We start from the raw sequence: 12,562 nt of genomic DNA on the forward strand, positions 1-12,562 counted from the left end.
GCACCCTGGCAGGCCAGGCCGCTTTGTTTACTTGCTGCGTCCACAGGTTTGGCCGATCCCGGCTCCCACTGGCCACGGTTCGCTGCTCCAGGCCAATGGGGGCTGTGGGAAGTGGCACGGGCCGAGGGATGTGCTGGCCACTGCTTCCCGCAGCCCCCATTGGCCTGGAGGGGCAAACCGCGGCCAGTGGGAGTCGCAGTCGGCCAAACCTGCAGACGCAGCAGGTAAACAAATCGGCCCGGTCCGCCAGGGTGCTTACCCTGGCGAGCCGCATGCCAAAGGTTGCCGATCCCTGCAGTAGAGCCTCGCTAGTTCCTAATTTCGTCATTGATCACTCTCACAAATAGGCAGTCTTATCCATTTCTCTCCCCCCCCCCCCCACTTTCTCAGCAAAGATTTGAGTCCTGTATTGAGGTCTTGTATTATAACTAAAAAAAAAATTGTTTTATAAAATATAATACTGTACACTTACTGCAAAGTTTTGTAATAAAAATAAACCACATTTGTCAGTGATTTTTTTTTTTTTTATCTTTTATTTTTTTTTAGTTTCTTAGCTTATTCATGCAATATGGTAATCCACTATAGAGCTCCATTATTTAGTATAGTTCTGGAGTATGAAAATATACTTAAACAGTTGGTTTTCAGTAATTGTTGAGGACTGAAAAATTACATTGGAGAAAAATTGAGTTCTTTCAAAAACAAAACTTACTGTGACTCTAGGGATATTGTATGGGATTTACCATGGGTTTAAATCAAATTAAGCTAAACTAACTATACATATCTACTCCTGTTTAGGAGAGAGACAAAGAGTATTTGAAATTGGCATTAAATAACTCACTACAATTTTAAATACTGCCTTTTCTAAGCTGTGTCTCATGCATGTGCACTCACTCTAAATACAACAGTGTTGTGATAAGAAAAGTTTTCTTCTGTGTTAATTCTCTTAGAATTATGAACTTTGCTGAATTAGGGTCATTGCTTTGACTGGGAGCCATCTTTTTGTAATATTTGTACTCTGTACTACAGATCTTTGGATATAACTAATCAAATGAACGTATCTGAAGAGACAAAATCTAATAGTACAGGTAATCAGGTAAGAGACAATATTTTGCATTGGTTACCCACAGGAATCAAATTTGAAATTATCTCTACAATATTTGGTTTCTTAATCATAAATTACAAAATTTAAAATTTTTGAAGAATTCAGATTTAAATCCCATATTTAAAGGATTCCATTTTTAAATAAGCCATCATGGTGTTCCACTTGAGAAATTTCAAAGATGCGATGCGCCTGTCAGAAGCTTTCTGCAATATAGTCAGTAAATTTCTTCAGTCTCTCCAAGGCTTTGCATATATTTAAGCCTGTGTCGTGCCTTTTGAATACTGATAACTACAGTGTTTCTTTTCTCTCCTTAATCAAACATCTTTGAAATTTCTCAAGTGGAACACCATGATGGCTTATTTAAAAAAAAAAAAAAAATTAAAATTGTTCATGGATAATCTTTTTCAATTTAAACAGATTGACAAGATGTTTAACAATACTGGAAATGACGTTCCAACTAGTGGATCAGATAGTAAAGAAAATGGGCTGTCATCAAAACAGAAAAAGGTAAGCTCTTTTTCTGAAGGTGTTTTATTATGTAAATACCTTGTGTAGAAGGCAAATATGTTGAAAGCCAAAGGCCTGTGTTGTACGAAAAAGTATGCATGTAAACACTTGTATATTTTAATGCTTAAAGAGAATAACTGACCAGTTGTGCTCAGCACTGCACTCTGAATGTCCACATGGTGAGGAGCATTGAAAAATGTTTAAATTCTTCATTATGTTCCTGAGTCTCTTTGAAACAGTTTTGTTGATAACTGATATTGTTTGTGACACAAGCAGTATAGGCAGCAAGTAATATTGTCAACTAGTTTCTTTCCTACTTCACCACCAACTAAACTTTATAGCAAAATGTAGTTAGTTGATTTGCATTTTCTATTACAGTAACTCCTCACTTAAAGTTGTCCCAGTTAATGTTGTTTCGTTGTTACGTTGCTGATCAATTAGGGAACATGCTTGTTTAAAGTTGTGTAATGCTCCCTTCTAAGGTCGTTTGGCAGCCACCTGCTTTGTCTACTCTTGCAGGAAGAGCAACCCGTTGCAGCTAGCTGGTGGGGGCTTGGAACCAGGGTAGACTGGCAGCCCCCTAAGTTCCCTGTGCTGCAGCTGCCTGCAGTTCAGCTGTGTCCCTCCCCCCACTGCCATGTGCTGTTCCTGCCTTCTGTTAATTTGTTTGTAGTGTTGTAGTAGCCATGTTGGTCACAGAGAGACAAGATACAGTAACTCCTCACTTAACATAGTAGTTTGTTCCTGAAAAATGCAACTTTAAGCGAAACGATGTTAAGCGAATCCAGTTTCCCCATAAGAATTAATGTAAATGAGGCGGTTAGGTTCCAGGGAAATTTTTTTTCACTGGACAAAAGACTATATATATTAGACACACACAGTATAAGTTTTAAACAAACAATTTAATACTGGTACACAGTGATGATGATTGTGAAGCTTGATTGAGGTGGAGGAGTCAGAGGGTGGGATATTTCCGTTCCTGCTAAATGATGAACTAGCAATTGGCTGAGCCCTCAAGGGTTAAAATGGAGGAATGGAGGGAGATATATGTATTTCCCTTAAGTATACTACCATGTTAATTAGATCAGCTTGCTGTGACTGCAGCCCTGGTGTGTCCCCCCTGCTCTGTGGAAGATGGGGTAAGCGGGGTGCAGGAGCAGGGGGGAGGGAGACACCCTGACATTAGCCCCCCTCTTCCTTCCCTCCTCTCCCCGCCCCCCCCCCGGCACAGCAAGCAGGAGTCTTGGGGAGCAGCTCCAAGGCAGAGGGCAGGAGCAGCACATGGCAGTGGGGGGAGGGACACAGCTGAACTGCAGGCAGCTGCTGCACAGGAAACTTAGGGAAGCGGGGAGCTGATAGGGGGCTGCCAGTCTACCCTGGTTCCAAGCCCCCGCCAGCTAGCTGCAACGTTAACCGGGACGACTTTAAATGAGGAGTGACTGTAGGGAAGAAAATAAAAACTACAGAGTTCTTTTTCAGGTCTGGGGAAAGAAGTCAGAGTGCCAACTGTTAATTTATATTTTGCCCATATGCTCTGATTTCTTAGCCGCAGACACTCTGATTTCTTTCATCAGACCCGAAGAACTCTGTGTAGGTCAAAAACTTGTACCTTCCAGCAACAGAAGTTGGTCCAGTAAAAGATATTACCTTACCTACCTTGTCTCTGTTATATTAATCAGGGCCGGCTTTGGGCCGATTTCCCCCATTCTGGCCCTGCGCCTAAGAGAGCCCCGCGCCCTAAAGAAGAGCCCCTAACTTAGGCGCCTTTTTAATTTTTACTCACCCATCAGTGGTCTGGATCTTCAGCGGCACTTCGGCAGCGAGTCCTTCACTTGCTCCAGGTCTTCGGAGGCATTTCGGGGGCGGGTCCTTCAGTGCCACGGAAGACCCGGAGTGAGTGAAGGACCCACCGCCGAAGTGCCGCTGAAGACCCGGACCGCTGCCGGGTATTCGAAGCGGGACCTGCACTTCCTAAAGCCGGCCCTGATATTAATGACACACTGATGAGACTCAAATGACAAGCCACAGATTCAAACTTAATTTTACAGTAAATTGGTAGTTTAGATTTTGCTATCAACTACACATACATTATTCTCAAGGAACACCAATTCTTCCAAGAAACACCAATTACAATGACTTCATAATTTTTTTTGTCAGATTATATTAGCTGATATTTCTCATTTATTCCTTGAAATAGAATACCTACATAAAATATGTTGAGTTTTTTTAAAACCCAGCAAATTATGGGTCAGAGGTAAGGCAACTGTTATTGTGATGAAATAGCCATTTCTTCATACTCAATAAGAAATTATGTGAGCAGTGTTAATTTTATGATACCCTTAACAATTAATTTCCTTGCTTTTTAACTACTTGGGTTTTCTAAATGTGATAAGTTTTTATGATAAGTTTTTGTCACTTAGCAACATTAGCCAGTTTTGAAATGAAGTTTATTTTTGGAATAAAAAGTATGTACTGTATCATTAAACAGCTAGCACTGTCATTTAGATTTAATATATTATAAATTAGGTAACTAGTCATGAGACATACTATCCAGTGTTAATGCTAATGCTTTGTGTTTTAAAGGTGTCACTTACACTTGAAGAGAAGCAAAAGTTAGCAAAAGAACAAGAACAGGCACAAAAATTGAAAAACCAGCAACCACTTAAGCCTCAATCACATGCAATCATAGCTCCAGTCAAACAGGTGAGAAAAGATCTCTACTGAACAGTTTCCATGGTAACCTTGCCCCTACCTCCTTGCAAGTACTGTATGTGTTATAAAAGTGATAATTTCTATGTCTTACCTTCTTGATTTACTGACATCCCCCACTCCCCATTTTCAGTGGTGTCAGTACTATAGAGTCAATGTAGCTAAATAATAACAAATTGTGTTATGTTCTGCCCAGTGCCTCAACAGCAATATTAACAATATTTATTATTTATGACACAGTAGTGTCCAGAGGCAACATCATGATTTGGAGTCCCATTATTCTAGTTACAATACAAGCTTACAGGAAGACAGTCTCTGCCCCAAAGAGCTTAAATTGATTTGTTTGTGTCTGTTGATGGTAGTACAAACAAAAGATGTTTTCTGGCTACCATCTTGCTTTAAGAATATTACAGCAACCTTTTCTTCACCTTGGTGGGATAGTCAGAATATGATTTACATATTAATGTAAATATTTTGTGTGCCTTAATTTTCTTTAAAAGTTTGATAAATCTTATTACAGTAATTTCATTTAAACATAGTTTCGCCTCTTATGTGAGATAAATTTAAACTCTGTTCAAAGTAGAACTGGTTGTGAAAAGCTTTAGAGAAAAACTTGGGGCAGGAGGACTTGTTTCATTCAACATTTTTTCTAAAATGGGGGAGGGACGGAGCGCAGAGAGGGGGAAAAGAAGGGGAGAAGACTGTCTGTCTTTCTTTCTCCACGCACACCACCTTCCTGTGGGGCAAGTGGGGAGGAGAAGGTAGTGGGGGGGGGGAAATCATTTTTTCCTTCTCACTCTATTACAAAAAGAAAAATAATATTGTTGTTGAAAACCTTTCTGTGCAGCACTAATCTAGGATGGACTTGTGTTTTTACACCCTTTGATCTGAATATACCCACTTTGCTGATCAGTGAATGTCTCCCATATTTACAACGGGGTTTCAGTGCTCCTTTACCTATGGTTAAAGACCATAAAACCACATCTTAGTTATTCTTGATATTTGCAGTCTGTGTACAACTTTTATGATTTCAGACCAATCTATATATTGGTGCAGCCCAATGCATTTTGAAGAGGACAAAATGCCTGTCCTCAGATAGGAGCATGCAACTTTCGCTGACCTCAGCAAGAGTTGCACATGCGTCTGAAGGCTAAATTTAGACCCATATATGTAGAAAATGTGTAATTTATAGTATAGAATATTGATTTACTGAACATATGCTTAATGCATCTTTTTCAAAACATCAAAGGATCTCTGCACATATTTCATAGAGATATTTTTCAGCATGATACTGTATGTGAGCATTTAGCCATGTGACTCACTTTGACTTTAATGGAAACAATTGTGTTCAGTTCCCTCAAGCTGTGCTGAAAATTCTTCTCAAGCAGTCTCAAAAGTGTTAGTTTGGAAAAACAGTATTTGCCAGACTCAGGTGCCAAATCTGTGGAACAACTCAAACACCTGAGTACCAAAATAACCAAATTGTCCTTGTATAAGGTAAAGAAATTAACTTTTATGCCAAATTTGAGTGGAACATGGAATAGGAAGTGCGGGTCCCACTTCGAATACCCGAATTAATTTCAGCTTCTGAAATTTGGAGTTTAAAAGAGGTACCACCTGTATCTTAACTGCAGAAGCAATGTAATAAAGTGTTGCTATTGTGTCTGTAAGCAGCAAAAGCATGTAACTACACTTGTATATTTTGCAGACAAAGGACTTGACAGATACCTTGATAGATAATATGTCGTCTTTGACCAGCCATTCCATCAGCAAACCTAAAGTTGCTTCTTCAAGTAGCTTTTCTTCTGTCCCATCTATGGGTGTTGGAATGGGATTTTTATCACCTGTTGACAGCACAAAGAGAAACATAGCAAATGGACTAAATACTAATATGGGATTTCAGACTTCTGGATTCAGCCTTGGGGCAGGTACTACAAACCAGAATTTCTTCAGTAGTCCAACTGCAACTGGAATGGCCAAGATGAACATGGTACCAACTGCCAACATGCCAAACTACAGCCCTGTGAGTGCTACATCTGGAATCTCACAGCCGACACAACACAACAGATCCCCAGACTTATCTGCTTTAGATAGTCTTTTTGGTCCTCAAAAACCCAAAGTTAGTATGAACCAATTATCACAACAAAAACCAAACCAGTGGCTTACTCAATTTGTACCCCCTCAAGGTTCCCCGGGTGCAAGCAGTTCTGTTTTGGGACCACAGATGAACACTCTAGGACAACCTGGTTTTGGTATGCAGGGTAATCCTTTCTTTAACCCTCAGAACTTTGCACAGCCAACAAACACCATGACAAACAGCAGCTCAGCTAGCAATGACTTAAAAGATCTTTTTGGGTAAAATGTCTTGCTTTCTTTTTCAAAGATTGTTACAATTTGAATGATGGGTAAGCTGATTAACATCTTTGTATGATTGGTAAAAATTTGACTTGGGGAAACTTTCCACCTAGCAAAATAAAGACTTGTACTGGAAAAAGATTTTGTTTTCAGGCTGACCTGGTAATGCAATAGAATCTCATAATTGTCAAGTCTTATGTGATAAATACTCTTGGCCCTTTTTCCCCAACTTCAGGGTTTTAAGTCAGGCTACATCAATCTGCATACATCCATGCACAAAAGCAGAAGCTAAATATTTCATAATTGTTCAGAGATTTGTTCCAAATAGATTTGGATTTGTGTAGTTTTACTCCATAAATTGAACAAAAATGGTTAAGTTGTAATAAGCTGATTTATATTGTTTAGTGCCCCCACAATATGCAAGTCTCTGTTCAATGTGTGCTAAATCCTGATGTGGTGTTGATTTGGATATCCTAAATTTGGCATGACCCTGAGTTGTACTATGATACACCCTGGGATTACACTGCATCTAATTGTCTGGGTTTTTTTTAGCCATGTTGAATGAAAATGTCTCTAATCATGTATAAGAGACTAAGGTTTTGAAGGGAAATGTTTTGGCTTTCACTTTATCTTGTTAGAGAGTAAGAAGGATTAATACAGCAGTAGTGTTCAACAAGAGTAAAGTGATAATGGTTATAGTTCTAATTCTCACTAAAACAGAATGGAGATTTGGGAGTGAAATTGTGATATTAACTCCTAAGCAATATCCAGTTTAGGACACAGAAAAGCACTGCTCCAATAGTCATGCTAGATTATAACTTGCTCCATGATTTTTGATTCCCGATTTTCAGCACCACAGTAAGAGCCATGTACCATTGATGTTAAGCCTTTCTAAATCCTGCTTAAAACATGGCGGGTAACTTAGTCAATCATGTATGTTGTAAGTGAAATATTTCTGTGTTTTAGTGGCTAAGACGATCTGCCTCAAAATTGGATATAGTTTGCGTAGTTACATGGAAACATTTAAGGTCACTTAACATTTTCCATCTGTATTAGAGGAGACTGAAGAGGACTGCTCAAAACTAGTGAAAAAGCAGTCTGCCATGATTGCCTTGATTTAAAATAAACAGTTACTCAGATTTTTTGCTGTCAAACTCTTATGAAGGACAAATGCATATGAAGTGAATTCTCAAGCAAAACTGTAAGCACTAGATTTGGTGACTAGATAACTATTTTAAATCCTTTTAATGTATTGCTCCAAATTTAATAAAGTTCTCCAGAAAATTAAGCAGTAGTTTCTTCTGCTTCCAAACAGGTAGATGTTCAGCTTGCCCATGATAGAATCTCTGGTCTGACAGTTACTACAGTTTGGTTTTAACTCTTTCCTAGGAAATTCAGGAACCTTCTTGTGTAATATTTAGAAGACTATTTAGAAGACTGGCTATTTTGAGAAGGAAAGAACTAGTTAACTCTTTTTTTTTTTTTATATAGAAAACTTGTACTTTATTTTTCAAAGCCTTTCGCTGATGAAATTGTTCTTTCATTTGCTGCTTAAGAAACCAAAGGGCCTTATGCTGTAAATGTGACTTGTATTTTGTTAAATTATATTTCCACAGTTTTAAGCGGTAAAAACGTTAACTGTGTCTTTTTTTAAAAAAAAACTGTATTATAACTACTGCCTTAGTCCTTTTGTTTTAAAATATCTGGGACCAGTGGGAAATTTTTTTTTTTTTTAAATGCACATTGTATGTGCTGTTATATTTTTGGTAGATATTGTAGGTTACATTGAATTAGCAGCATAATTTAAATGCGATACTAGGACTACTGAATGTTTGATACATATATGGTTAATAACATTCTATACTGTGGGTGATCCTAATGTCTTTTTTTTATATAAATCAACTTGCACATCTGATTTCTGAGAGATGTACTTTATTAGGGCAATCTAAGGCAAGACTTTGAAGAATTACTTGAGTCTGCATTCTCCTGAATTATGTGGGAAATAAAACAGTGTTAAAAATTACCACTGTTAATATAGTTTATTGTAAAATCTCATATCCGTGGTAGAGATGCACTCAAGCCAAAAAATTCTAATCTGGATTTTGACCACTCCTGTGCTCGTGACCGTCCCACACATAGAGTTTGGGGGCATTAGGATTTTGATTCAGCCTATTAGAGATAGGGGACAGTTGCAAAATTTGGAATTTTGGGTCCATGGTTTTAGTTGGGCCAATCTCCAATTCAAAGTATAGGGTAGTTCTTTGTAAACTATTTTTATGCTCTGTAGGGTTTGAGAGAGAGAGAGAGAGAGACTGTACCAGAGGTAATATACTGGATAAATGTTTCTGTCTGACTTGAATAATTTGAAATTTTTTTGGTGCAACACTTTGGTGCAAAATTTGTTTCCCTGTGAAATGAGGCATAGCTTCCAAAATCCCCAGAGTTCTATGCCTCCGCAATGCTTCTTGGGCTCTGTAACAACAGGGATTGTTTACGAAGCTGACTCTATCTCCAGCTGCTTTTGCTCACCCCCAAGCACAATGAAGGGTTGAACTGCAGACAGTAGTATAGCATGCAGTCTAAGTTAATACTACTGGATCAGCAATAACATATATATCTGGAATCCGCAGAGGTATTAGGAAGGGATAGGAGAGAAATACAGAGACAATGTTACAGAAGATGGCCATGCCTCAGGCCTGCCATTTTCCTAGTGAAGGAGGGACTTCCATGGGTTCAAAGGTAAGTTGGGAAGATGGGTCACACCTATACTGCCCCTTTTTTATTTTCTGTATCTGCTTTTTCTCTCTCTCTCTCTCTCTCTCTCTCTCTCTCCATGCATTTAGCCCTCAAATAGAATGGAGATTTGCTTTGAAATTGATATTCGCTCTAGGCAATGTGTAGAAAATATTCATATTTGTTTCACCAAAATAATCATGCACTGGTGTTGTGTTGCCTTGAACAATAATCCAGGTTTTACATTTCTGCCCTTCACACTGAAATGAACTTAAAAAATATGTGCAAACATTGCATGCATCAAGTACATTTGTTTATGTAACTCCCCAATCCTGCACTTAAATCTGTGCGATCAGACCTCCATTGACTGCAATAGAGTTCTGCATGGGTCTGGCTCTTAGTTGAGGATTGCAGTCCAGATGTGTCGTAACTCGTATTTGTTAGAACTGAAAATTGGACTGAATATATCAAAGCAAAAAAGGGATGAGGAAGCAAGTTTCCTTTTGATCCACTTCACTGCCACTTTTTTAGTGTAAAAGACAAAATATAAACACTGGGGAAATACAGATGCATTTCCTCTGTGTGCGAGCATTAGTTGTCCTCCTGCTATTTTGCCATGCAGTATAAATTAGTGACTATAAACCTATTCATAGGCTTCTGGTTCAGACCCTTTTGTACTCTGGAGAATTCTGTGAAAAACAAACAAAATCAGTAAAACAAATTAGCCTTTTAAATGGGGCCACAGTATTTAACGGCTTGAAGAACTTGCTCAACTGGGACTGGCAGAAAGTTTGCCTGGACAAGTGAGCTGAGTGGGGGCCATGGAACTGCCGACTCCTTTCCTGGGAGGGTGGGAGCTGAGTAGCTCCTGAGCTGATATCTTTTTCTGGAATCCCAGAGTGGAGGTGGGGAACAGAGCTGCTGCTGCTTTTCCCCTAAGGGTGGGGGATATGGAGTGGAGCTGCCTATGTGGAAGACCAAGGACCTCTTGCATATGTAGAAGGGTAGTAGCATCAGAGGAGCCTTGCAAAAAGGTACTGAGCATCCATTATTGAAAAGGAGGGCAAATTTAATTGGGGGAGTGGGTAGGGTATCAGTTGACTATGGGGGGCACAGTTGGCTGTTGTGAGGGAGGGAAGATGTGGTAATGTGAACGAAACAGGTGTGTCCTTGGGTCTTGAGGGGTTTGACAGTACAGGTACTTTATACTGAGGCTCAGCAGGCTTGGTCTTTGGACAAATAGGTGTCAAATATTTCAATTTCTGTATTGAAACACAGTTTTTTTTTTTTTCTTTAAAGTCCTGTCTTCCTAGGGACCTACACTGTTGTGACACATTATTTTGGAGCTTTCTTAAATACTGCATTTGTCTTTGTAAGAAATGAAAAGATGGCAAGGGAAAGATGCATTTGCTGATGATTTTGTATCATACTTTGTATGTACGTGTATTTAGATGCCATGATACCACTTGTCTTGGTTACATTTCACAGTGAGATCAAAAATGAAATGTGAGAGTATAGATTGAAGTCAAATTTCACCCATCTTCCAGGTAAAAAAAGGATGATTTTCTTTCTCTGCGTTACGATTCGTGTGTGTAAATGTGTTTTAATATGCCAATATCTACCTGAATTGCAGAAGAAAGGGAATAGAGTTTCTTCCTAAAATAAGCATATGAACACTTGATCTCAATCTTGGACTTGAGAAGTAACTTCTTTGTGGTGTTTTTGAGTTGATTGGCTTGTGCAGTTCAAGGTTAAAGAAATGCCCTGTTAAAATGTTTGTGTGTTTGTAACCCCGTGTCCATTTTATGTTTGTTCTCTGCAGTGTGAGATTCATTTTATTTACTGATCATTTCTGTTTTGAAACAGCTTTCCGGGTAAATTCTCCCAAACTATCTGGTTTGCAATGAGATTCTGCTTTGTACCTCTCATTCCAATAGGATTTGACTGATGTACAAGGAAGTCACAGGAGACATTAGAGACTAGGATTAGTACCCCCAAGTCCCCTTAACGTTCCAGTCCTTGCAACAAAAATCAATAGAATAAATGGGTCCCTGATATTGAATTGGAAGTGGTTTGTTCTCATAAGTGCTAAAATTCAGGCAGTTCTAACCACTGTACAGATCTTCAGGCTTGAAGTTGTAAATCAAAACTGCTTTAATGTATTATAGTGAACTCGGGCCTTGGGCAGGATATTTAATAGAGTATTTGTTTACTTGTCTAATTGTACAGTCTGTATTTAGTGGCAGTTTTATGTTTAGACTGTAAAGCATTAAAATTCTCATGAAGTGTGTAAAGTGATGTTACTATAGTGTCAGCTGCAATTCACGATCAGCAGAACTGTCATAGCATGACATTGTATTTTGGTTTATTGGCCATCACAGTTCTTCAACAATAAATTTATTCTTGTATCAACTTTTAGATTGGTAATCCTAAAAAAATGTAAAATGCACAATGAGTTTAAAGAAATTCATACCACTTTGTACTGTGAATGAAAATGGTGAAGTTTTGAAATCTGAACGAGGTTGCTTACTAAAATAAATGAATTTTTCATATTTTCATGTTGGAAGTAAAAGCGAATATTTTTATTCCCAGCATTCCATAAAAGCAAGCAATGCTAACCTGTGTGGAAAACTTTAATTATCACACTTCTGTTTGCACTGCAATTGATCCAATAAGAAGGGCATAATACAACCACGGAATTATGATTAGTCCTGGATTCAGTTTTCCTTCAAGTGGTTGCTGCTGAGGCACCTATGGATTTGGAGCACATGTTGCACACATGCACAGAATGGACATCATGAGATGCAGCAAAGAGCCAGAGAAGTTTGAAGAATCACAGCCAATCTTTGGAAAACATTCACGAATATTAAAACTTTAAAATTAGCATTTAATTTTTCTGTGTCCTCTCGCCATCACTGCATATTAATAAGAGCCATATTCTGTCATCTGTCTTCCCAATGCAAAATTTCTATTGATATTGTTGCTCCTTTTGATCTAAGCAGGTAGCCAGTATTTGGGTTCTTGGGGGTTCTTTCTGTTATCAGGAGAAATTAATGAAAGTCCAGGTATTTGAGTATATTCTTTATAAATAACAGGATTGCACCAACAAAGTCCTATTTCCCTAAACACAGCAGAAACAAACAAGAGCCCATTTGC

General features: G+C 38.6%; 1 protein-coding gene across 1 annotated transcript in view; it reads left to right on the top strand.

Annotated features, from left to right (window-relative positions):
- Nucleotides 1–11,964, top strand: part of SCYL2 (SCY1 like pseudokinase 2) — a 53,149-nt gene extending 41,185 nt beyond the window's left edge. The window contains exons 15-18 of the mRNA XM_054028847.1: nt 1,027–1,093; nt 1,520–1,609; nt 4,193–4,312; nt 6,027–11,964. Coding sequence (XP_053884822.1) covers nt 1,027–1,093; nt 1,520–1,609; nt 4,193–4,312; nt 6,027–6,677 — 928 coding nt within the window. The 3' untranslated portion in view covers nt 6,678–11,964. The remainder of the gene's footprint in view (nt 1–1,026; nt 1,094–1,519; nt 1,610–4,192; nt 4,313–6,026) is intronic.
- The last annotated feature ends 598 nt before the right edge of the window (nt 11,965–12,562 follow it).

The sequence above is a fragment of the Malaclemys terrapin genome, chromosome 1 (assembly GCF_027887155.1).
Source record: "Malaclemys terrapin pileata isolate rMalTer1 chromosome 1, rMalTer1.hap1, whole genome shotgun sequence".
Lineage (NCBI taxonomy): Eukaryota > Metazoa > Chordata > Testudines > Emydidae > Malaclemys > Malaclemys terrapin.